At 40.5% G+C, this 26,931-nt stretch overlaps 2 protein-coding genes and 1 long non-coding RNA gene across 4 annotated transcripts in view; 1 reads left to right on the top strand and 2 right to left on the bottom strand.

Annotated features, from left to right (window-relative positions):
- VTA1 (vesicle trafficking 1) overlaps positions 1-1,161 on the bottom strand; it is an 82,473-nt gene extending 81,312 nt beyond the window's left edge. Inside the window, exon 1 of the mRNA XM_074948528.1 lies at positions 959-1,161. Coding sequence (XP_074804629.1) covers positions 959-1,067 — 109 coding nt within the window. The 5' untranslated portion in view covers positions 1,068-1,161. The remainder of the gene's footprint in view (positions 1-958) is intronic.
- On the top strand, positions 966-11,071 carry LOC141984945 (uncharacterized). Its single transcript, XR_012638839.1, has 5 exons — positions 966-1,241; positions 2,841-2,972; positions 6,809-6,902; positions 9,485-9,678; positions 10,241-11,071. It is a non-coding gene; the product is annotated as an uncharacterized LOC141984945 (long non-coding RNA).
- On the bottom strand, positions 9,130-13,035 carry GJE1 (gap junction protein epsilon 1). Of its 2 annotated transcripts, XM_074948529.1 has the most exons (3): positions 12,782-13,035; positions 10,853-11,035; positions 9,130-9,715 (listed from the first exon to the last, which is right to left on the bottom strand). In XM_074948529.1, exons 1-3 carry the CDS (start codon positions 12,818-12,820, stop codon positions 9,320-9,322), a joined length of 618 nt encoding a protein of 205 aa, XP_074804630.1. In that variant the 5' UTR covers positions 12,821-13,035; the 3' UTR covers positions 9,130-9,319. The 2 variants fall into 2 exon arrangements, 1 of the variants encoding a protein (XP_074804630.1); XR_012638838.1 differs by lacking the exon at positions 10,853-11,035 and having other exon boundaries at positions 9,609-9,715; positions 12,782-12,857.
- Between the last annotated feature and the right edge of the window lie 13,896 nt (positions 13,036-26,931).

The raw sequence follows: 26,931 nt of genomic DNA, 5'->3' as shown, positions 1-26,931 counted from the left end.
AGAGCACTCTCCCGTTGGCATATACTTCAGCAAGAAACATAAGCTATGTTGGCAGGAGAGCATCTTCCGCCGACGTAGCACTGGAGTGAACAGCGCAAAACTTGCATCCATGTAACCTGAGCAACGTAAGTTAGATTGACTTGGGCTGTAGTGTAGACCTGCCCTCAGAAAGAGGAAATGTCAAACAATAACAAATGAAGATTTTAAATATCTAGAAGGATACACAAACACCTGCCTCAAAAGATGAGGAAAGTGAACTGCTGAAGGCAAGACAAATCAGCAGCAGAGCTGGGAACAGAACCAAGCTCGCCTCAATCCTAGTCTGTTTCTCCATTTTAGGAGTCTACTTTTATATATTTCAAAGAGGCATTTGAAAACCTCCATCACTGATTTTTTTTAAAATCCCTTATTAAAACTATTCCAACTTCTAAGCAAAGACAAGGAGGAGTACTTGTGGCACCTTAGAGACTAAAAAATTCATCTGGGCATAAGCTTTATAGTGAGGTGAAGGTGGTGCCACTGGGCGGTATTTTGTTAGACGTTGCATCTTGGGCATTAATCACTGAGGGTTGGGGGGCGACCCAAAATAGGTGCTCCCTTAATTAAAGGCAACACTAAATTTGGAACAAACATTAATTTTTCGCACCGGATTAAAAGTGGACAAATTTAGTCGTGGTACAAAACGATTTATTAGGTTAGTATTCTTAACTCCACGCGCCCCCGAAAAAGTGGTCTGTCCCGGGAGGGGGGCGGGGGGGACGCGGCCTGCCCGGATTGTAGCTCGGGCCGGGCCTGCAGAGCAGGACCCACCGAGACGCGGGCGCAGGGGGCTGCGGTTAGAAGGGGTGTTGGGGGCGGGGCAGGGGACACAGTCACGGGATGGGGGCGTGGCTGTCGGGGACCGGTCGGTGAGAGAGTGGGGGGGCGGGGCTCTCGTGGCCGTTGCAGCCTCACTCACAGTAATACGCCACCACCGGCTCCCGCTTGTCCAGCTCCTGCCCGGTTCGCAAGTGATGCTGGAGGCTCCTGAACTGCTCAGGCACAGGAGGAAGGGCCGCGGCCGCCATGACGCCCCAGTCAGACCCGCGGCGGCGGCAGCACTAGCAACAACAACTAGCACCACGCCCGACCCCGCGGCCCACTTCCGCTTCCGGTGCCGCGGCAACCGCCGGCCGAGGCGTGCGGGGACAGGCGGGGGCGGGGGGGAGCGTGGCGCCTCGCTCCTGCAGCAGCGACACCTGGTGAGCGACGGGGAAAAGTGAGGCGGGGGAGCCGCCACCTGCGGGGCGAAGTGGCGTAGCAGGGAGCGCGCCGGCCTGGGAGCGGGACGACTCGCGTTCGAAGGCGAGCGCGGACACGAGCCTCCCTTTATCCGCGAGCTTTAGCAATGGGGCTAGCCTGTAGCGTAGCCTGTGGTCGCTAGTGCAGCCGCTGCGGGCCTGTTCCTAGCCACAAAGGGAAGACAAAAGTTGTGACCTCCTCTGCTGTGTGGGTTCCCCTGTCAAATGGAGCAGGGCTGCTTAGGCGGCAGCTGTAATGATAAGGGAAGCCGTGGGTCAGTGCAAAGGGTGGCGTATATGGGCACGTGCCTGAATGTTGCTCTCAGTTGTGTTAAGGGGTGGAAGTGACTTGTTCGTGCTCTGTACCCTTCCTGTCTCATCTTAGCTTTTGCTTCCTCTAGCAAACAAATAGCACAGTTCTCACCCTTGAAGGTTTAGGTTGCACTATGAGGTTTTCAAAGGCACAAAAAGGTAATTGGATGTAAAATTCCCAGAGCCAGTCAGTCCTATTTGGGACTAAGCATCTCCCCTCTAGAGTCGATCTCTAGAGGATGTATAGGTTAGTTTTATTTGAGAACAAACCATAAGACAAAAGTTTTATTCAGAACAGTTGTGATTTAGCAAACCATACTATGGCAAGCTAGCAGATTCACCAGCCTGGAACAGTGCATTCCTAGTGGACCTACAAGCTATGCTTCTTAGGAAATTTTTCCTTCGAGTCTTCATGCCTCCCCTGTGGCTCTTATTTGGATATGGTGGGAGAGGACGGGGGCAAAGGGAAACTTGGATGCAAAGCTGCTTAAGAAATGGAGCTTGTGATTCACTGTAAAGTGGGCACTTTTCCTGGAGAACCTCTGCACTCTACAACCCCCTTCAGTCATCTCCCCTGTTGCACATTTGAATGGATTTTTTTCCATTTATTTTTAAATGGTTAAAAATGTAACAAAATACATGCTTGAATGTGTCGTGAGTTGGGACATGGGAGGATGGAGGGGATTGAATATGATGGAGTGGACAGGGGACTGGATGGGATAGAAAGTTGTGAGGGGACTGGGGCATTGTGGTATTATGCTGGAGGTTGGGTGGGCCCCAGCAAGCATGTATTTGATATATGGGCAATTACACGATGTCACCACCTCATTGTAACTGCTGGGCCTACTAGCTGCCTTATATTCAGGGTACATGAAGGAACTGATAAATGCCCATTTACTGATAATTGAAACAATGAAAGTCATTGCCAAAAGACTAGACTGAATGCAAATGCTGGGGCTAGGGATTGTTTTGATTGCTCTATGTGTGTGTGTCAGAAACAGCCAGAGAAGTAGAAAGCCAAAGAGAGCAAGAGGAGAACTTGTAGCATGACCATGAGAGAAAGCCAAGAGAGAACTTTTGGGGCAGAGTATTGTCTGGAAAAAGGCTTGGAATTGTGAACAAGGAAATTCCCCCTTGTTGTATGATTCCTATTGTGTTCCAGAAAACAGAACTTTGTGTACCTTTTTTGGAAATAAACAAGCTTGCATCAAAGAAATACCTGACTCCTTCAATTTCTCCTCCTAATAGAAACAACCTGTAAGACCCTGAATATTGGCTAATTGCTCCAGCTGGAAAGGGGTAACAGTGGGGACAAAGACCTAGTGCAGAAAATGGAGGCATGGAATAAAGGTGCAGACAAGGGTGTGAAGAAAGCTTCAGGTAAGGGCACAAATAAAAAGGAAGTATAAAAGGTGTCAGGGAAGAGAGGTCTGATGGTTTGGAGGACCAGGAGGGTGGGACTTGGGGGATGCTCAAATCTGGGAGTTCAGAGAGGGGCTGTAAAGGTTACAGACAGATATGGCAGAGGGAGCCATGGAGAACAGGGAAAGGGTGTGTTTTTTTAGGTTACACTTTAAATGCTTGAAGTTGTTTAACACTTTCAATATGGATAGAAGTATTTCCCTCCATTATCTAACCCCTCAGGTCCCATATAGCTATAATTCCATACACACACACTAGATGCAGATGTGTAGGGCCCTACCAAATTCACAGTCCATTTTGGTCAATTTCAGAGTCATAGGATTTTAAAAATCATAAATGTCATGATTTCAGATATTTAAATCTGAAATGTCACAGTGTTGTAACTGTAGGAATCCTGACCCAAAAAGGCATTGCGGGGGCAGGGAGGGATGTCGCAAGGATATTTTAAGGGGGTCGCAGTATTGTCACCCTTACCTGTGTTGCTGCCTTCAGAGCTGGGCCCTCAGCTAGCAGCTGCCGCTCTCCGGCAAGCTAGCTCTGAAGGCAATGCAGAAGTAAAGGTGGCAATACCACGACCCCCCCTACAATAACCCTGCGATCCCCCCACCTCCCCCAAGTCCCCTTTTGGGTCAGGACCCCGTTTGAGAAATGCTTGTCTTCCCCATGAAATATGGTCTTTTGTGTGCTTTTACCCTATACTATGCAGATTTCACAGGAGGAGACCAGATTTCACGGTCCGTGACATGTTTTTCATGGCCACGAATTTGGTAGGGCCCTACAGATGTGCAGAGAACCGCAAAAGGGAGACTGTACTTGGTGTGCCTCATAACATCTGTTAAAGAAGGCTGCCCTCTTTCAAACCCTGCACGCTAATTCCATTTAAACCCTTTTTCCTCATTTTAGAAAACAAGGAAATTGCCTCGTCTGCCCTCTTCCCGCTCCCCCCATCACCAAATACCCCAAACTTTGTTAATTTGAAATTAAGTTCACTCATTAAAGATTTATACAATCTGAAGAGAAACTAGAGCAGGTTATTCAAGAGCACATATCCAGTTTCTCAAACTTGTCCTCAAGCCCAGAACCTTTACTCTAACCTCAGCAAGATCCTATACTGTTCTGTTTCTATCTAAAATATTCTGAGGCCAGAACAAAGGTTGTACAAGTGAATATAATTTTGGGTAACTGGATGTGTACATTTTGGGTGATTTTACATTAGAATAGAAAGAGAGTTTGTTGTAGAGATTGTCAATCAGTGCAGCTGGACATTATAATTGGGTTGCAAGGCACCTGAGCTGTGGTTGGTGTGGATGTTAATGTTGTCTTAACTAATTATTTCCTTAATGTTTGGCAACTATATTGATAGAAAATCCAGTTCAGCAGCCTTAACTGCAAATTAAAGTTTTTTTTGTACGGGTGATTTATAAGATTTCCCTTGGCTCTGGATTTCATGCATATCTCACTGCAATGCCAAAAAATGTTCACCTGTGTTCCTGGTACTTAGTGTTGCCTTGTTACCTCCAGAAGAAGGCAAGCAGCGAAGGCCTTATAAATACATAATAATTGAGAGCTCCTAGCAATGTAAGGTTCATTCATCAGGGATTGTCGACAACCTCCACCCCACGAGAAAACTCAAGCCTGGCCAAGACTGTCCAAAGTCAGATCTCCTATAAAGCCCCAGCCTCCTATGAAGCTGGTCTCCCTGCAATACAACTCCTGCAGATAGAAAGCCGTGGGTACCCTGTCTGCTGTCCCTTCAGGGTGAATGCTCCCATGGCTACAACAGCTTTTGCAGTTTACTACACCAGTGCGAGTGAATCTGGTTTATAGTGTGACCTTTATAGCGACCAGATTATTGATAGAACTTCACATTTTTCATTCTGTGCAGTATTTATCTCAGATCTTGTGCAGTAATACATTTCATACATGGAGATGTATTTACATTTTAATGCATGGGAAAGGAGCACTCCAGATATCCAATTGAGAGTACATCTACAACATTTGCTGCTTCCATTTACATTAAGAAAATACTTGTTGCCTCTGATATAATATTCTTCATAATTATACTTAATGCTGAGGCCACATAAATCACCTTCACAAAGGAGCGAGCCTATGTAAAACAGAATTTGAAAATGGCTTGAGAGATGCATTTTGGGCCCAATTCTTCACTCCTTACTGAGGCAAAACTACTACTTAGTTCAATGGGAGTTTTTCTTTATTAAGAAATGCGGGATTGCATCCTATAGGAGGAGGATTATTAAGCAACTTAACTTTTAGGGCATTACATACAACAGCTTATGCATTGAACAAATTACATGTAGTGTTTAGAATGAGAGCTGCTGGAAAATCTTATTTTCTAGATCAAAGTGTCTCCTGTTTGTTTTGTAATGATACAGTTTGTACAGATTCATTGAATAAATTTATTTTCTTGTTAAAAGTAGCTGCTTCCTCTAATAATTTCAAAAAATAAAATAGAATATTTTGACTACTATATTCTGACATTTTATACACTACTTCTCATGTCATGAAATAATGTAAATAATATAAAATGAAAACAATTTGTTTTGAAAGAAACACTCAAAAAATTTTCAAAAATGGATTGGTTTTGGAATGAAAACAAATTTCAAGATGTCAAAATTTCTCTCAAAATTCCAAGTTTTGAGTATCCTAGGCCAGGACATGCTGTGGCCTAAAGGCTGGGTAATGGCCTGTGGTTTATAAGACTTGGGTTCAATTTCTGGCTCTGTGAAGGGACTGCTTGGTGAACTTGAGCACTTTTCTTTGCCTCTGTTTCCCCATTGCTAAATGGGGATACTCATACTGTCCAGCTCTCCTTTGCAAAGCACTTTGAGATCTATTGATGAAAAGTCCTATATAGAATCTAGGAATTTTTATTATTTGTAATTAACATGAGGTCAGCTGCTCTATTTGGAAAGCATTTGAATTTCATCACTTAAACAGAACTATGAAACACTAGGGGAAAAACCCTGACAACATTGTAATTACTGCTCTATATTTCGTGTACAGAGATGAACTGGATTGTCAATAGAGTCACACATTTTTGTATTTTTATACATAAAGAGGTTTATTGTACCTGAGATTACAAATTTACTTTGGAAAGAACAGATCCTGTATATATCTAAAAACAGCTGGATGGATATTTGATATATACAACAAAAATAAGTATATACTGACCAAAGTACATGTTATATTAGGCAAGCAACAAACAAGGGCAGTCCCCCGGCCCTTGTTGTATTTCAAAATATCAAATAAATAATTAGTTAAGTGTGTTTGGCCAAACATATTGCATTCATTTATAATATTAAGACAAGAAAAATATCACTTGTTTCCATGGGAAGAGTCAAAAGATTAATCTATAGTACAAAAACATATTAGAATTTAGGATCTCATCATTAGCCAGCTCATAAAACAAATAGAACAAGGTAACCTGTATACAGTTTACATTGATATGAGTACAACAGCAACCAAATCCTGTATGCTTTACTCACTTGAAGTCACTGGGACTACCTGTGTGGATCACGATTACAAGATTTGCACAATTGAGCCTGTTGGGACAACTCACATGAATAAAGTGAACAGGATTTGGCCTCAGCTTACTGTAAAAGTTGTATTTAGATTCCCCACAGAGATTTCAAAGGTAAATTAATTTTGACAGACCCTTAAGCCTGTACATTTTACAGCAACTTTTTGTCTGCTCTTGTTTGTTAACTTTTAGTTTAACTGTCTTTTTTTAATAAGTTAAATTTCGCAAATAAGTTAAGCTTTTCCCCCCTCAGTTTATCCTCAGCGCTATGAGCCTCAATCCAATGCCCACAGAAGACGATGGAAGGACTCCCAATGACTTCAGTGGACACTGGACCAAGCCCTAAGGTCAGTTTAATTCAAGAGAATGTGTCAGAAAGTCTCTTGTTTTGAGACTTCATCAAAAGTAGGCACACTGGAATATGAAATTGAGGGTTTTTTTTATTTAGTTCCTATGGACAATGATGAAGCAGACAAGACAGCTTAACTTTTAGAAATCAGAACTGAGTGGCAAAAAATCTCCAACAAACAGAAAAACCTAGGTGATTATTAGCACTCTAACTGTAAACACTTAAAAAGGAAAACTACCCCTTTCTTTCTGTCCCGTCTTCAAGAAACAAGATTAATTTTCATGTTAAAATTTCCATTAATTATGAGATGGAAACTGGAGTGCAAGAGAAGATGAGATATATTTTCTATAAAAGTCTAAGGTGTGTAAATTATAAAAAATACATTTAATTCAGAGAATATTTTTAATGCACAGAATATTTATGATTATTTTTATTTAACAGTATATAGTGCCATGGGTGAGTAGAAGTGGCGTGGCAAAAAAAAAAAAAAAATCTACAAGGCCCAGTCCTTCAGGCCATACTCCGGCAAAACTCTCACTGAAATCAATGCATGACTGGGCCCACAAGCAGCAGTGTCATCCTGACAGCTCTTTTGAAATTTCCTGTTAAAAAATTAACTCACAGGGCCAGTTCCTCACCTCACCATATAATGAATATGTATGAATTATTAAATGCTACATATCTGAGGCAAGTTTGGGATCTGTACACTTTTACTTCATAAGTAAATATGAGCCATAAATATAAGCTCTGATTCATTACAAAGAAAAGGAAGAGGGGCTAAGTTTTATCTTAAATATAAAGATGAGCAGGGTAGGGGATTAAAGGAAGCTCAAGCTAGCTTTCTTTTTTAAAAGGGAATTTACATCTAGCATTGGACACAGATAAAATAGGTTTGGCTGTTGGAAGCTAGGTTTAGACCTTGGTTCATACTAAAATCACAGCACAACCAGGAGTCTTAGTGAAGGCCAGGGATATGGTGGTTCAGGAATCAGGTTGCAATGGTAGAGCTGCTTGAGAACATTTTAGAGCATTTTCTTGTACCATGTCAGGCATTACTGAAACATGAAAGCTCACTTCATGAGCATTAAAATTCACTGAACCAAAGGTTAATCATGAGAGCATTTACGTAGTTTGGAAAGGCTTTCCCCTGCAGATTAATAATCACTCAATTTAAAAATAAACTTGTTCAAATGCATTTGTGCAGTTAAGTTACAAGTTCCAACAAGGGATAAGGGGGGATGTCATAAATATAAAGGGAAGGGTAAACCCCTTTAAAATCCCTCCTGGCCAGAGGAAAAATCCTCTCACCTGTAAAGGGTTAAGAAGCTAAAGGTAACCTCACTGGCACCTGACCAAAATGACCAATGAGGAGACAAGATACTTTCAAAAGCTGGGAGGAGGGAGAGAAACAAAGGGTCTGTGTCTGTCTATATGCTGCTTTTGCCGGGGATAGAACAGGAATGGAGTCTTAGAACTTTAGTAAGTAATCTAGCTAGGTATGTGTTAGATTATGATTTCTTTAAATGGCTGAGAAAAGCACTGTGCTGAATAGAATGACTATTTCTGTCTGTGTGTCTTTTTTGTAACTTAAGGTTTTGCCTAGAGGGATTCTCTATGTTTTGAATCTAATTACCCTGTAAGGTATCTACCATCCTGATTTTACAGAGGTGATTCCTTTACTTCTATTTACTTCTATTTCTATTAAAAGTCTTCTTGTAAGAAAACTGAATGCTTTTTCATTGTTCTCAGATCCAAGGGTTTGGGTCTGTGGTCACCTATGCAAATTGGTGAGGATTTTTACCAAACCTTTCCCAGGAAGTGGGGGGCAAGGGTTGTTTGGGGGGAAAGACGTGTCCAAACTACGTTTCCCAGTAAACCCAGTTAGAGTTTGGTGGTGGCAGTGGATATTCCAAGGACAAAGGATAAAATTAATTTGTACCTTGGGGAAGTTTTAACCTAAGCTGGTAAAAGTAAGCTTAGGAGGTTTTCATGCAGGTCCCCACATGTGTACCCTAGAGTTCAGATGGGGGAGGAACCTTGACAGGGGAAAAAACAACAAAAAACAAATGAACAAACAAAACCCCAACTCATTCCCTCTCCCCCCCACCAAATTGCTTTAAATGGCATTGAAGTGGCACTCATTCACATGTGTAGCTTCATTGGCTTCAATCTATACATGTGAGTAAGGATTATTCACACAAGTAAATATCTTTTGGATCTGGCCCTTAGTTATATATTTTACAACAGTAATGTACAGAAAGCTCATGTAAGGGAAGTTCCTATACAAAATTGCAGAGGTGTACAAAAAGTGGTCTTTGTTTCACACTAAGATCTCCATTGTTCATAAAAAGCCCACCATACACAACAGTGAGAACGATGGCACATAAGTGGGAATAGTTCACTATGACAACAGGGTCACTGATTATTTAAAAAACCCAGCCTCCTACATAATATCTCAAAAATCTCAGCAACACACAACACCACTGTAATCACAGTAAAAGTGTACATAGCAATGAGGAAAATTGTCTTTTCAAAGTGTTCTGGCACCATGCATCTGGTAATATTAAACTTTTTGTCAAGGGCTCCTGCATCACACCTGTAGAGTGGGTTCACTTGGAAGCCAAAGAGATGACTTTGAAGCCAAAAAGCCACAACTTCAAGGACAATCCTTAACAGAACAGAGAGGATATAAAAAACAGTATAGGTGGGCTTTTGGAGGATATCTTCCTGATCGATGTTTCTACATGCAGCATAAAGATGAAACACTGCTCCAGGTACCAGAACCGTCACTAGCTGTAATGCCCAGAATACCTAAAGGGTAGCAGAAACTTCGCTGTCAGATCATATATAACTGCCTTGTGCCAGTTAAAACAGGCATACATCCAAATTTCTTGTGAGAAGTTTTTTTCTATTAACGATATACATTAAAAACAATTACAAGATCATTTAAGATAAGAACAATCACCATTACATATTATTCCAGTTTTACAGTTCATTTACATGTAAACATTCATTTAATTGAAGACTGGTATGAATAAAGTAGGTTACAGTCAATAAATCCTGGGCCTGTATACCCTTATTCACAGGAGTAGTCCTTATTTGTCTGGATAATTCTAGCTATAGACGCTTATATGGCCCTTATCACCAAAGTATGAGGCCCAGATCTTCAAAGGTGTTTAGGCTCCTAACTTCCACTGAGTTCAGTTGGACTCAGAAGGGAAGTGTAAGTTAAGAGCCTTTGCAGATCTCAGCCTGAGTGCTTCACAATCACTGATGGATTTTATCCTCATAACACACTGTGAGTACGTTAAATGTTATCCCTATGTTCTTTTACAGGTAGACGCACTAAGGCAGATGAGGGGACCTGCTGAAAGTCATACAGAAAATCTGTAGCTGAACCAGGAATCAAACATAGGTCTTCTGAGTGTCAAGCTAGGGCCCTATCTACTAGGCCAACCTTCCTGTTTGTTATATAGTCACTGGACTGATCTAGGTGAACAAGGATGACTGCATAAGGGGTTACAGAATCCGGTCTTATTGTCTACAAATATTTCCAAGTTAGAGAATGCTATTTAAAGTACATTTATGTGCTGATGAGTTGAAATCAGTCTGACTACTTGCAAGGGTAATGATGGCTCATGTGAATAAAGATTAAAAGATTAGCCCCTTACTTTGTCACAAATGAAAGTTTATTACAGAAGATTATGTTCCACTGATGTCCAAACCAGTGTTTCTCAACCCTTTTGATACCAGGGACCAGCTTGCTGCCTTCCTAAACTGTGTCAGGGAGAGCTCAGGAACTGGTGCCAGTTGTTGAAAAACACTACCACCACTTTCTGTTTAATTACTACTCTTTATGTAAAATGGGGAAATGGAATTTACTTTCATTTTATGAACTTTTTATCTATTTCCTAAATAATTGGTTGTTTCAATTAAAAGAAAATGTACCTGAGGAGTTATGGGCCTGAACTGGTTGTAACAGAAGAGATTAACCTCCCTCTTGTCTGGTTCACAGCTGAAATGCAAGGCCTCATTTCCATAAACTGCAAAGCCCAGAACTCCAAGGAAAAACATTCGAACTGAGCCAAAGAAAAGGGTATGGAACTGACCAATCACTGTTGGAGGCCTGAGCTGTAACAATCGCAGGATTATGCAGCAGGAAAGATAAAGGCAAAGATGAACAAAAGTTATTCTTCCAGTTTCAGGTTACCTAGAACATTTATTTCAGGTTTAAAAAACACCCTTCTCACTCTTTTTTTCTCCCTTTTAAAAATAACTGTTATACAAAGGGTGTCGTGTACATCAAACCAAATAGTGGCTTGAAATATAATCAAAGTCCCTGTTATTGTTAGGGACTGATTTTACTTACTGTTTCTAGTACACTCTCATTTATATTGTGTCTGTCAGTTGTTCTGCTTAACAACTATGCTTTTGTGATTTCAGTAGTGGCTTTACATATCAGCTACATTCATAAAACTCAGTATTCTACAACTAGAGACATGTCAGGCAGATTGAAAAAGAATCCTTCAACAAAGAGTCAATCAATTTTTATTATTCTATTGATTAAACTAAAATAATTTAATATTTAGTATCAGAAATTAAACATATAAACTTCTCAAAAGTGGCTTTGCTAGGAACTAGGCTAGGAAACTTTACCTGTTTGCACTATTACTTTGAGTAGTAGTGCTACATCTTTATTTTCTTTTAGGAAAGCATGGATTATGTAGTTTTTAAAGTCTGCCTTTTCAGAGAATGCTATTCTGTTCCTCCATATTTGATTATCAGAACTTTCATCTCCACCCATGTATATTTGTCATGATAAAGAAAGCACTTTATTTATTTCCCCAACACCTCTCCTTTCATTATTTACTTAATACTCACACATCCTTCATAGAAGTTCTTGATGTAATTTAAAGACATGTCTTGGAAGATGTTATCCTAGTGCAATTGTGGCATAATTCATGCCCCTCATTGCCAATTTGCTGTCATCAGACTCAGTCTGATGCTATCGCTCTCTCATGACCCTTGCTGTACAAAACACTTGTCACTGCACATTTCACTTTTTATCTCTGGGGCCCCAATCAACCTTACTCTTTCAGGACCAAAAATAAAAAAAGAGCCCAAACAAAAGCAGGGTACATGTGGTTTGCCTAATAATCCCCCATGAACGCAGTCAGCAGAAACGTGCAACACCGTGACACAGTCACACAATAGACAGGGGAACATGCAAGTGGCAATGAGCTCCCAACATCACTGTGCTACTTGAGAATGAAAGTAACACAAACAAATGCCCCTTGGGGGTTTCAATCCCGGTGGGCCCCCATGATGAGATACCCGAGTACAGAGAATGAGTCTCTCTCACAAAGGAAATCAGTGAAAACTTAGGAAACATTGAAGCATCTCGCGCACAGGGATCTGCCTAGCAAACAGCCCCTGGGAGGGACTCCCTTCTCAAGTGAAATCCTGGGGTGGGCAAGGCATTCTTGGTAAGCTTACTTCTTACATCTGTGTTCTCCCAACGCCTTTCTGCTCACTCACAAACAGGAGTTACACTGGCCCTTCTGATAGTCACTAATAAAATCCTCCCCATTTGCTAACACGATCCTCCTCCTTACAGTCCCCCCCCCCCACACACACACTATATTTCACCTTTCCTCTCTCTTTAGTCCCCCTCTAGCCTGACCCACCCAGAGAGTTCAAGTGGGGGCTAGGAAAAGCAGCGCACGGTGTATTTTCCGGGCTGCACAGCAGCCCGAGGACGCAGAGCCATGCGGGGCTTTCCCTTTCCCCTCCTTCTCAGATGGGAACCAACTTTTCCGCAGAGCTGGACCTAGTGGAAAGCAGGGACCAACCGCAACGAGACGGCGCAGTACGCACCAGCCGCAGCCCCGGCGTGGTGTTGTTGGGGCGCCCCATTCACTTGGCGCTCAAGTCAGGAGCTGCTGCTCTTGGGTCCCGCTTCTCCGCGGCAGCCACTGGGTCCGTCCAGGGAGAGGAGCAGGGAGCATCCTGGAAGGAAGCTGCTGTCCCGCCAGCGGCGCCTCGCCCGCCCAGCGCGCTCACCCCAGGCAGGGGGAGAGAGAGAGAGAGACACACATCTGTGGGCAGCGCTCCAATAATCATCCGCGGCCTAATGCGTGGCTCCCCCCTGCCTCGCCGCCGCCTCACTCAGCAGGGGCTACTGCGCGCTCAAGCTCAAATTGCGCTGGTGGGGGGGAAAGAAGAAAGCTGGATCTGCCCGCCGATTTGTGCCTCCAAGCGTCCCCCCTTCCACTGCTTAAATAGAGACCACTTTGTCTTTCGGCCTCTCAGACTGACCTGGAACTCGGCGAGTCCTTGTTCAACCTATTGCAACCTCTCCCTATTTAGGAAACATCATTGATCAAATAGTTGTTTCTAGCGCTTTGTGATAATTATTTAGATTATAGGTAACAGTGTCGCTGTTTCACTGGTCTGCTTGCCACGCTCAGATATCTGTAACATGTGCATCTCCTTTTTCTGATTCAAGATCAGGTCATCATTTTCTTAACAGACAGAAAATATAGTTAATGAAGTCCGGTGCTGAACAGAAATTATGTTTGGGTAGTATTCAGGACAATCCTGGGAGGCAGCAGAGAAGAGTTTTAATATAAAAAGAAAAGTTACACAGCTTTGCCCTTTCCATATTATAAATATATTTCCGAATTACTTAACTTCACATTGGTTTATTAATATGATTTAAACGACAACATTTGTTGCTTAATAACTTAATTTTTTTAAATAGGTGAGTGAAATATAGCAGGAACTGGTAAATAAAAACAATAGTTGAAATGATACATGCCAAAAAGCTTCGGATCTAAGCCCTTAAATTCAATTACACAAAAACTATAAGTCTTTGAATAATTACTAAGTATAAGTAGTAGTATTTATTATTTGCATAGCACCTAAAGTGTGCTACATAGTTTAAAGAGCATCAGAAGGAACAGCCCCTGAACGGTTCACAGTTTTAAGTATAAGATGTAACCCATGATCAAACATTTTTACATATCCTAAAAAATGAATTTTGAAGAGGAGATCAGAAGCCAGAGGAAGGAAGGGCAGAATTAGCACAATGAGAGTTGGAAGGTAATCACAGACTTCAAAACAAGGTGTTTTTAAATAGGAGTATCGCGTTGTGTCACTTAAATGAGTATGGGATGTTTATCCTCCTCCAGTTTTGACATCTCGAACAATGAACACTTACTTGTATGCTGAGCTGATGTAAAACTGTACTCACGCCTGCTTTACACTCACTCTACATAAAAAGAAAAGGAGTACTTGTGGCACCATAGAGACTAACAAATTTATTTGAGCATAAGCTTTCTTGAGCTACAGCTCACTTCATGGGATGCATATAGACATGTGGACATGCATCCGATGAAGTGAGCTGTAGCTCACAAAAGCTTATGCTCAAATAAATGTGTTAGCCTCTAAGGTGCCACAAGTCCTCCTTTTCTTTTTGCGGATACAGACTAACACGGCTGCTACTCTGAAACCTGTCACTCTACATAGGTGCAAATAATGACACAAACTGTTGGGCATATCCCCCTGTCACTTCACTTTCCCCTCCCTCTCTGCCAAATCCCTTAGTTTAGTCTTCTTCAACCCCTTTCCCTTAAATCCATCTCTCTCCATAAAATATATTCATCCACCCACTAAGCATTAGTGATAGGAGCAGGTACTATTTGACTGATCTTGATTTGCACTTAATTTTCACAAATGGGGAAATAACACCAGAGAGGATTTTTGTTGTTGTTGTCTCAATTTCCAAGCAACTGCAATGCTACCAGGCCTTACAGTTTCCTTTACAAAACACCATATTCATGTTCAAGTTTGGCCTAAGGCATTTCTTTTTCAGAAAACATCATGTTTTATGTCCATCAAAGAAATTGAAATTGGAGAAAAACCTGACTGAGGCTCTTCAAAGGCCATCAGAACAATATCTGGAAACTTGGATCTTCTTGGTTCATTTTTAGGACACTAGTTACCTCACAAATAATATATTTTTCCAATACATTTTATTAATGTCATTGCAATACAGTCTGTAATGGCTACATCTACACTAGGAGCTAGGGGGGTGATTCCCAGCTGACATAGATATACTGGTGCTAGCTCTCATCCAGCTAGCTTTATAGTAGTGTAGCAGCGGTAGCAAAGATTAATGATGTCCAATACATCCCAAGGGGTCCTGGCTGGTTTGTACTCCCTGTGGCTAGCCCTCGCCCCAGCTCTCAGTGCTACTGGCTACACTATTATTTTTAGCATGGTAGCTCTGAGAGCTAGCTGGAGTATGTCTACAGGAACTGGGAATCACACCCTTGGCTCCAGATGTAGAAGTAGCAAGGAGAGCAGGGTCTGTTTTTGAAGTTTTTTTGTTGAAGAATTGCCACTTTTAGGTCTGTAATCGAGTGACCAAAGAGATTGAAGTGGACACAGTTGGCAATGGGCTTTGTTGCAAGGATAGTTTCCTGGGTTAGTGTTTTTGTTGTGTACAGACTCTAATGAGAGACTGATGAATTGGAATTAATTTGCAAACTGGATACAATTAACTTAGGCTTGAATAAAGACTGGGAGTGGATGTGTCATTACACAAAGTAAAACTATTTCCCCTTTTTTATCTCCCCTCCTACTGTCCTTGTAAACGGCTGGAAATGGCCCACCTTGATTATCACTACAAAAGTTTCCACACACACACACACACACACACATCCCCCGCCTCCCCGCTATCCTGCTGGTAATAGCTCACCTTTCCTGATCACTCTTGTTACAGTCTGTATGGTAACACCCATTGTTTCATGTTCTCTGTGTATATAAAATCTCCCCACTATATTTTCCACTGTATGCATCCGATGAAGTGAGCTGTAGCTCATGAAAGCTTATGCTCAAATAAATCTGTTAGTCTCTAAGGTGCCACAAGTACTCCTTTTCTTTTTATGGATACAGACTAACACGGCTGCTACTCTGAAACCTGTCATAGTTTAAGATGTAATTTTGTCCACAGATGTATCAGTTAATGCAAGAATACTTATCACAACCAGCCGTCATTATCTTCTGGGGAAAACCTCTGAAAAAATATAGGAACACATCCCCACAAAGTCTATATGGTGGATCAGTAACAAATTTCTGACCCTCAGAACAGTTATATACGTCTCCCACTGCAAAAGGAATAGCTCTCTTATAGTAAAAAAGCCATACTGTACATCCAGAGATTCCACAGAGATTTCTGCAGGCCTGTTGCTGAGGGTCACTGGTAAGAGATGCCCTCCCCACCACTCACCAACTGCTCTCACCCCCTGATGTTAGTCTTGATTCAGTTCTCCCATATTTTTGCTATAGCCATGTAGTTGCTCACTGCTGTCTATGTTGACATTACTTTCTTGGATTCGTAACTTCTGTCACCAGACCACTTAACTTTTCTTCTGGGCCCTGAATACTGTGTCTTCTCCACTACTCCTCATTCTTTACCAAGCAGCCTTTTCCTTTTTCCTCTAGATTCTGTCATCTGAAAGTAGAATTCAGACTGTTCTTCCAGTACCTTAGTACAGGTTCCCCTGAGGTCTCCTTTTTAAGTACAGGTTTAAATTGGAATCTTTTACTCTCTTAATTCTTTCTTCTGGAGCCATATGACCCAACCTAGGCATCACCCATATACCTGCCATAGGCCATTCCATTCCAACCTGACCCCATATTCCACATGCCCCGTTGAAACAAATCTATCCCTATCCCTTTATCAACATTGCACTGTTCAATATTTCTACTCTGTCCATAATAAACACCCCATAATTCACAACTATGCCACCTTTTGCCCCTTCCACATTTCTTCCTTCATTGAAACTTGCCTGTCCCCCACCCCTTGAAAAATGTGTGCTCTATTTGCAATGCATCTCCTTTCACACCCTTCTCAATCAAGGGGCCCATGGGTGGCTTCTATGTGTCTGCCAGGACTAGTCCCCCTGGTGCCTCTGGTCTGTGCTCCCTGAAAGTGGATCCTATTCCCCCATTTATGTAGCATCAGTCCCAGAATTTGCTGGCTCACTAGGAGTGGCTGGATGTGTTCTTTACTGAGGCAGTGAAATATGAAGCCTTGGGAGCAAAAATAGGCAGAATCTTGCATGATACATACCTTGGGTATGGATTTTGGCAGCTCTGTGGCAACACAACATGCTTGGATCCAGGTTTATTTCGTGTAGTAGATGCAGCTGGATGTATGCTCTATTTACACAGTGGAATGTGTGTGCGGGGGGGAGGTGAGGTGCCAAAATTGGCAAAATGAATCTTCCAACTCTGGGTTTTGTGGCACTGGAATATACCAAGGTCTGCAATATTTGGTGTGGTAGGAGTTGCTGGACATTCAGGCAGTAGAATTTTAGGGCCTGGGTGCAAAAATTGGTAGGGTCTGACACATTCCATGTCCTGAATCTGGGTGTTTCATAATGAGTGAGTATCCATAATTTCTCATATAGTGTTAATGTATACATTTCACAGTGGTATTAAACAACAAGTGTGTCATTAATTTAACAAAAGACCTTGCTTGATACACTTGTATAATCTAGTAACATTGTACACAATCAGTTGATTCAATTATTTATCATCTGAGGTTCAGACACAGCGACAGACTATCTCCCCCACATGTGAGGTTGATGGCTTTGTTTACCTTTTATGTAAATTTACCTTCATTGCCTCTGCCTGACGACCAGGCAGATCAGACAAACCAATACATATTCCTTTGTCCAGGGCAGATTGGGCTTATGCTTGCCCAACTCATTTTAAGAATATAATTCTAACACATATCCATAACTCTTTGTACAATCCCTTACAAACACCATGGAAGAATATTAATGATCAGAGTTAAGTTTTCCAAGGATATCTTATATGACACCTTTTAAATACAGATTATGACAACAATGTGTTAGGTGTAGTGAGTATGCCAGGCCTGACAACAGGTGCTGACATAGGGTAGTGAGCCGCTGATGGGCCACTGCGTCACATATACCCAACATGGAAATATAACATTTTCCAGAAGTATAGGCCTACAAATTAGCACTAGCACTACAACTGCATGCACAAGTCATGTAGAAGGATAAATAGGCATATAATTAGCCATTTGAAAATGACACTCTAGTAAGAGAGCACACAACCATGGATATGCTTTTCACATGTGTTTCAGCTCAAAGCTAGATCCTAACACACAGCTCAGGTACCCAGGCTAGCATCAGTCACATTAAAAAGCTATTGAGCTGTATTACACAGAGGTTACTCCAGTCCAGGGACCAGAGTAGCCTTTGCAGTACCTTTTGCAGCCCTTAGCAGGGAGAGAACTGGAGGATCCACTCAACAGTAACCCCCCAGTTTTGCATCTGTTCTATCCCTCGCCACCCTCACCCCACTCCACACACACACTTTTGCTCTATCTGCTGTAGCAGGACCACACTGCAATATATTTCATAGTTGGAGGTGGGGTGGGGGGAGGGGCTGGGTTTGACCCTTTACGCTTGTGTAATTGCACTTCTCCTTTTTGAAAAGCCAGCCATGAATGCTAGGTGAACTACTGAACTCAGGAGAGTCGCAGAGTTTGGCAGTTCTGAGAATTAAAAACAAAAGACCAAAGTTATATTCCAGTGAAAGTATTAGTGGCATTTTTCTAAAGGCTGATGACGTCTCTGCTAATTAATCTTCAGCTTTCTTGCCCCTCTAAGTTCCTGTTACATTTTTATGATGCCACTTGTAACATCTTTGACCTCTCAGCAGCTGAGAGAAACATGATAAATATTCATTTCAACAAAATTACACATTCTACAGACTCCTTTATTTCTATCACATATTTCCAGTTGTCAAGTCAACCACAGAGTCAGGTTATGCTCACACACACCTCAAACTATGACAAGATACCAGGCTGCCAGTCATTAGAGATGAGTTCAATATTTTTATCAGACATTTGTTTATCAACATCTGCCTGTTCCAAGATCACAAACACACACACACACACACACACAAAAGAAAAGGGAATTTTATGAACATTTGCTCCTCACCAGTGAAAATATGAAATTTATTTTTCATGTTGAATGGCTGTTAGAATTTATGACACATTTTCTTGTTACTTTATTGAATTTCAAACTGGTTTGATTGGTCATAAGCCACATGGCTCCTGCCTAACGGAACCTGCCTTGTAGGTTGAAAGGTTGGCAGAGAGTCATATTGACTTATTTTCTGAGAGGGAGCAGCAGTGTGTTTTTGACATGGTTATCAGGGGGAGGTTGGGGGAAGGAGGGGGAAGGTTGGCAGCAGGAAGGGATTCTGTACTCTTTGAGAGATAGTGTCACTTGTTAACCCCTGCAGGTTCATCCAAGATCGTAGGGGAGCAGGCCTCCCTTCACCATACATCTCCAAGACACTGAAGGGGAAAGTGATTTATCCAACAAAGATGCAAGAGATGGTAGCAGATCAGTAAGCCTGATTGACTTTTAAAAGGTCTATATTAAAGATCAGTACATTTACATAAATAACAATACCACAATAACAAAACAGAGTTAGATAACATCAATACTTTATATTAATGTGGATTATATTTGTTAAATTTGACTGTTATTTTTGATGACCTTGACGCATTCCAGGCCTGATTCTCATTTATACTGTCTAGCTTCATTACTTTGATAAATTACTTTTACATCCAACTTAAGGCTCCTTTACACTTAAGGGGAGAGAGAGAGGCATAAAGGAGAATCAGGCCGTCCAAATTTAATTTCCTACATCCAGTTTTTGTTATTACCTGACATATAAATATCTTTAGTTTACTTTTTGTAACTTTATATCATTTCTCTTTCAATACTAGCAATCTTTTGCCTCCATACTAGGACATCATGTCCTCAAACTATTTTCCTCTGAGAACTGTAATCAGTTATAGCTCTCAGATATTATAAAAAAAAAGCAGCCACTTTTTAACATCAATCATAGCTACTGTCAAGTCAATGGGAATTGTGGATACTGTTCATTCTAGGAATCAGGCCTTAATTCAATAAATAATGAATAAATAATAATAATTTTTTTTCCAGGATTAATGACCACGAGAAAAATACCCTAGAACTCAGAAACTTCAAACCTTCTTATATCTCCTAGGAAAACTAAATTAAACCAGACTGTAAAGCAAGCCACTAAAGGTCCAGTCCTGCAAACACATTGCATATGTGAATTGTTCTTACTCATTTGGGTATTCCCAATGAAGTAAAGAATTATTCATGTGCGTAAGAGTTGCAGGATTGTGAACTGAAAAGGTAGGAATAGATATTTTTGTGCTTCCCTCTTATTTCCATATATAACTTTTTTTACCACAGCTATTGCTTAACCGTAGTACTACTGAGGAATAGGTGGCATTATGGTTTAATGCACTAACAAAGCATTTAAGTAGGTGCCCTAAAATTAAGTAGGTGCTTAAATCCATCTCTATTCAACAAAGCACTTGAACACACGGTTAACGTCATGCATGTACTTAAGTCTCATTGACTTCAATTTGGTTATTTAATGGGACTTAAACACAGACTAGAAATTAAGTGAGTGTTTTACTGAATGGGAGCCCCGAGTTCAAATCCTGGCGTTGGGCTTAAGTGAATGAATGTGGTGGCATCATCCTAAATCCCACTTTTGCAGTGCAGAAAACCATTGCACAGTTTGAGCCTGTTCATCATAAATAATTATCTCTTATCAAGAAAGACCCAAAGAATTGGAGGTGAAGCTGGAGTTGCCTTAGTAGACGCGATCTAGAATATTGCTCTGTACAATCTTACTCCATGCCTGGCTCAAGCCAGGGCCATTATTCCCTTACTTTTGTTATTATTTATTTTTAATTAGTGAGAGCATTAATCTAGAAAAGAGAAAAATTAAAATTATGCATAATGCAGAAGACTACTAATGGACTACCAAAGGCATTAGCCTCTAAACCACTGATATGAAGGTATCTCTAAGAAACTGGAAGTTCTTATTAAGCACCTAATCTGACACCCATTGTAATCAATGGGGTTCTTCCATTGACTTTGGCGGGTGTTGGATCCAGTCTATTTGACAACCTGTGCAAAATTAGTTCTTGACTTTGATCCAGTTCTCGTTCACAAGTGTCCTCATAACAAAAGCTGTGCATGACTGGCAATCTTGTTTTTTCTCTCTATATTTGTATCTCAGAATGCATATAAAAGTTTCCCAAAGAAAAGCTTTTCACATTTTAAGCAAGAACATAATCTCAGTGAGTTTGTACAATGAGAGTTATTTTATTTGTTTGTAGTTTGTCTGACTCATTGCAATAATAGATAGCTATTGCAACCCCTAACCCCCCACCACTTTTGCCTATTGCATCTTTTATCCAAAATAGGTTTGCATCTTGGGATCAATATTTACATGATATTGAGAGGATTAAAGTATGCAGCTGCTCTATATGTGAGCATATTTTAAAAAAAATTAAAAATCATTGGTAAAATGCCTCGGCTTTCCCCTGCTCAAATAATGCATGATTTATATGCACATAAACAGATTTTAATGCTTATACCTCCAGATTATTCAGTTATCACAGCATGCTACCCTTCAATTTAGTGTCATTAATACTTTTTTCACTTACTCCCTTTAGGATACATGTCGCCAGTGAAAATACGCTGTTTAATGTAGTCAATAAAATATGTTTTTGTTTGTATTGGTTAGGGCCCTCTTTAAATAAAAGAAAAAAATAAAAGAAAAAGCCACAGTAGGAGAACTCAAATCTACTTCATTTTTAACCTGAAAACTATGGAAAAACCAGCAGCAAAGGTGGTCAGTGAGGTTATATTTTATTTCTCCAGAACCAGAGATAGGAGTATGGCTCTGGGTTTGGGCTTGAACCAAGTTTTATGTATTTTAGAAAAAAGAACCCTAGATAGTAGATCTCATAGATTCCAAGGCTAGTAGGGACCACTGTGATCATCTAGTCTGACCTGATAGACTAAACCTTGCCTTTGCTGTTGCCATTGGTTGACAGAAGGCTTACAATATGATATTTCTTTGCCTTCTTAAAGAGGGAGAAGGGAGTTCCACCCCCCGAAGTCTTTTGGACCTAGGCTTACGATATTATGAAGATATGTACAATCTACTCACTGTGACAACTCATTTTAGTCCGAGGATGGGTGGACTTGGGAGATACCACAACTGATAATTTGTTTGCCTAACCAAGAACCCAGCAGAGCGGTTGAGCCCCACACAGGGGTAACCAAGCCCAAGTAGCATAGTCGAGCCCAGAGCATGCATAATCATATTTGAAACATCTGCACAGTCTACTGAGAGTGTGACTCAAATGTGTGGAGCCTGGGAAAGTCCCATTGCTATTTCCCTCTAATTTGGCCTCTGCTTTGAATGATTTAAAACTGTTTTCTCATTTCTTCAGAAATTCATCAGTCAGGTATAACCACAGGCAAGGTATTAATCAATCCATCTTTTCTTCTACTCTATCACTCTTTTGTGTTTTAACGTACATCAGAAACAAAGGTAATTTTTCAAGGAATCTAATCCTTAAAGCCCTGATTCTGTAAACACTTACTGAATCATAGATTTATAGAAATTCAGGGCTGGAAGGGACCTTGTATTCTGACCTGCAAATTTAACTGATGGGAGGAATCCACTTGCATCACTTATCTTCATGGGGGGGGCAGGGGTGGGACAGCAGAACAACAGTGTATTTTGTCCTCTTAAATGTCCCACGATAGCCCATATGGTGTTGAAGGACCTTCCCTGTTGGACAGGACTTAACACCTTCTACTGGAGACCAGCATTTCACACTAATGTCTCTCTCCTGTCTGGTGATTTACACGGTCACAGGAACTCACAATACAAATGCTCAAATATCCCCTTACAATAGGGGACACAGATGCTATAAATGAGATTAAGGCATGCAGCAACTCACAAGCATTAAATAAAGTCGAAACACTAAACACATTCTGATACTTCTAATACATATTTTAACAATACTAACCCAAAAGTGAGCCAGACTGATTCCAGCTATGTATTTGTCGGTATTCCACTGAGACATGGGGATGTTGGCATGAGCTGGTACATGGTATGTCAGTTTCACAGTAACCTCTTCCAGTGCTTAACTATCTTTAGAATTAGAACATTTTTCTAATATCTAACCGAAATATCCATTGCTGCAATCTAAGCTGATTACTTCTTGTCCTAACCTCAGTAGACATGGAGAACAATTGATTACCATGCTCTTTATAACATGCTTTTACATAGTTGAAGACTGTTTTCAGGTTCTCACCTCAGTTTTCTCTTTCCTAGATAAAGCATGCTCAATTCTTTCAACCTTATCCCACAGGTCATGGTTTTCAAACCTCTGATCACTCTTGTTGCTCTCCTCTGGACTCTTTCCAACTGGTTATGTACATGGGCTGTCCCACTGAATTCCTCAGTTACTCAATCTGTCAAAATATTATTTACCTTAAAGAAAGGAAGAAAGACATGGGGCTGCTTAGGCTATTTTATTCAGATCTGAGGAATGCCCCCCACTTCTTCTTCCATAAAACGTCCTTGACAAATCAACACAGAAGGCATGCTTTGTGCCTAATTTTTCAATAGAGTAGTAGAAAAGTAGGGCAGATACCTTAGATGCCAATACTGAAGTCAGTGGGAGTTTTTCCATTGACTTCAAGGGGTCAGGATTTTATTTTCTGTATTTATTTTTTCCAAGTTTTACTAGTACTTCTGATTATTTGGAGTTTGTCATTCTCTTTATCAGGCTTCCAAGAACTCCACAATACTTGCTCTGACCATCTGCTTTTTTCTCTTTTGGCTATAAACCAATTTTTGATCTTTAAATACTGATAGTTGTCACCAGAATAATACTTTCTGCCTTGGGATAAAGCAGAAACAGTTTATCTGAATCTACTCTGCTTTGGGTGACACCCCTGGGGCTTCATGTCTCATCAAAAGTCCATTCTGCTTTACGGTTAGAGAGGCCTGGTATCTAGTTTCTCCATGGGAAATTCCATTTTAAGATTTAAGAATTCTTTCTATTTTGCATTACTTGGAATTGGGTTAAAGGATAGTTAAACTGAGATTCCATGTAAGATTAGAAGAACATAAAACAAGCAATATTACTTGTTTCAGCACCTTTTTAAACATTTCCATTCATTCTCTGATACAATGTAAAGTATTGTTAAATTGCCATTGTTTTGATAATTTCTACATCAAGGATTTTTTAGCCCATGTCTCTTTCAGAGTATACAGCACTGTGTAACCTATTTAGCTTTAATATTCACCCTTGGAGTCTCTTCTGATATTAGATGATTATTACTTTCCTTATCTGGAGTGAGAAGTCTTTCTGAAATATATTTCACCCAGTATGGTGGATATTTGAGAGATAACACAAGTAGTATGAGAGAAAAAGGCACCTTTCAAGTTATTCCTCTAGAAGAATGGGAAGTTATGCAATTTGTGATTAAATAATATTGTTGTTGTTTGTTTTTTACATGAAGATATAAGCATCATGCTTTCAACCATCAAAATCTGCTGTGGGCTAAAGGAGTGAGATTATTGCATGGACCTAATAGGTCTTAATGTTCAGATTGCAAGCTATGATTTAATCGCCTATGCGAACCTGTGCCTTGAGTGGAGTTTGCCGTCAGACTTGCTGGACAGAAACGACGATTTGGAGCTATGTTAAGTTGGTCACAGCAGCTACAGATCTACATCCGCTGATATGCACAAGTACCTGCTCCAGAAATACTAAGCGAAACAAAGAGATGGGAACTGAATTTATTCCCTGTTTTGAACAGTGCTCAGTAGATGGCGCTTGAGACACGTGTGGGGCCAGTCTATTAGCTTCATTCCCATGCCGACTTGTTATTCAGTTCTGTAAAAAGGCTTTTTGTCTTAATGAATGGGCCGATTTGCCTTTTCCCTTTTGGGGAGCCGTACAGCATAGTAAGTGTTTTCAAAGATTAATCTGCCCGCCATACCGTGATTTTAAAATTCCAATGTATACTGCTATGAATGAAAAGTGAGTTTCAGCCCACAGTTACTTTCTTTCTCACCGGAGTTACTAACTTGTTGCAATCTCTCTCTCTCTCCTCTCCCTCGCTCCATTGCTCTGAAACTATCAATTTTTTCTTGTGTGCCCGTAGGCTGTAACCTGAAATAAACAACAGTATCAGAAGATATAGATTAAAGCCTTTATTTCAACAGTAAATGCTAGATAGTTTGAACGTCAAGATCTGAGTCCCTTGATTGCTCCGTCTCCTCGCCAAGGACAGTAGATTCTTGCTCTTTGTGGTCTATGTGCTTATCCTTTGAAAGGCACTGGAAGCAAGATCTATCATTCTGTTTCCAACGTGTAAATTACAGATGTCAGACCATAATTAATTTCTGTGCTGAGTTTTGAAAACGTGATGTAGGTAAAACTTAAAGGAATTAAAGCAGGACTTTTAGAGGGGGATTTTCAAAGGCACCGATTCAGGGTGGGATTTTTAAAAGCACGGGTGTGATTTAGGAGCATTGACCTATACTCTTAAATCACCTAGACGCTGTTGAAAATTCACCCTTCAATTTGAAGAACATGTTACACTTTGCCAGGATAAGAATTCTTTCATAGATCAGTGTCAGAATGGCAATTTTCCGTGGACTCGCTCGAGTTGAGTCAAGAGGCTAGGGGCTGCTTGGCTAGTTTCAGGAGTTAGCACACAAACCACGAATGCAGGATAAAATACCAAGTAAAAGCCCTTTCAAATGTGTTGCTTTTGATGCTCAGTTGGCGTTTCAGATTTGACTGGTTCAAGACGACTCAGGTTTTCGAATTTCCCCATTCCCTGGTACGATGAGTTTCTAACCACGACCAACTCCTCTCTTATTGTCACATGTGATCACCCACATAAATCTGCAGTGAAATACATAAACATTAACAAACCATCATCCCAAATCAAGCATATTTATTGTTCACAAGTAAAATGCATTCTCAAAAAAGTCACTAGGCAAGCCATTTATACATTTGGGGGTTAGACTTAACTTTTACTAATTCAGTCTATCGTTCTCAATCAGTAGACACCTTACAACAGGAGGAAGAGTGAATAATGGTTAGAAAACGTTCAAGGTAATTTAATATCTGTATTGTGAACAATGACCTTTACAGAGTTAAAATAAACTCAATTAAGTCTATTCTATCAATAATAAACCAGTAATTTAGAGAACTACTCAAGGCAAGAATATGTGTTCCAGGTTATCTCAAAGGAACCACAATTTGATTTGCTGAAGTGTGAATATAAATCCAATAGCTAAACAAATGTATGTGTTACATGACAGCTGTGAGCTTCTATAGCAAACACTTAGTGGCAAACTTGTAGTCTGGATGTCAGATGTTTCTGAATAGTAGTCCAGGTTGTTTTCCGTACGATCTACTGTGTTCTGTAAAACAGTACTCTGCAGTACATAAATCAGTAATCTACAATACTGTAATAAATTATATATTCCAGGATATTAGAAAAGTTATATTTTTTAAAAAACAACAGTAACAAAATAAGAACAACATAGCTGTTACAGCACTTTTTACCAGTAAATCTCAAAGCATTTTACAAGGGGGGGTTGGTATCATTTCCCCTTTTTTACAGATGGAGAAACTGAGGCACATAGAGGTGAAATGACATGCCCAAGGTCACCCAGCAGGCCAATCAATGGCAGAGCCAGGAATACAACCCAGGAATTAATGTATTGATGGTACGCTTGCGAAGCAATAGTGTGTTAAACGTATGTATGGTTATCTTTATGTATATAAAGCTGTATTAAAGGTAAACCAGTTTCCCTTATAATTCCAGTTTCTTTACTGGATAATGCACTGTTGACAGGATATGTATTATCTCATACAGGTGACAGACTTTGTTACGATATTAGTTTCCTATTGCCACTTCACCATTTTCTGCATGTGTTCATTCGTTAATCTTGTTTTTTCTAGATGCCATAATATTTTAATCCTGTATGCCAAATATACCATGGCTATTGTTTTAATAATATGA

The sequence above is a fragment of the Natator depressus genome, chromosome 3, assembly GCF_965152275.1.
Source record: "Natator depressus isolate rNatDep1 chromosome 3, rNatDep2.hap1, whole genome shotgun sequence".
In the NCBI taxonomy this organism is placed as follows: domain Eukaryota; kingdom Metazoa; phylum Chordata; order Testudines; family Cheloniidae; genus Natator; species Natator depressus.
The sequence above is the reverse complement of the archived record's forward strand: the minus strand, read 5'-3'. Positions and strand labels throughout refer to the sequence as shown.

Excerpts from the sequence above, each read along its gene's own strand:
- GJE1 (XM_074948529.1), bottom strand. The coding sequence starts at position 12,820 with ATGGGGCGCCCCAACAACACCACGCCGGGGCTGCGGCTG. Across the intron at positions 11,036-12,781 it reads CCACGCCGGGGCTGCGGCTG|CTCAGGCCTCCAACAGTGAT; the intron begins GTGCGTACTGCG and ends CGATTGTTACAG. Across the intron at positions 9,716-10,852 it reads TCAGGCCCATAACTCCTCAG|GTATTCTGGGCATTACAGCT; the intron begins GTACATTTTCTT and ends GCTACCCTTTAG.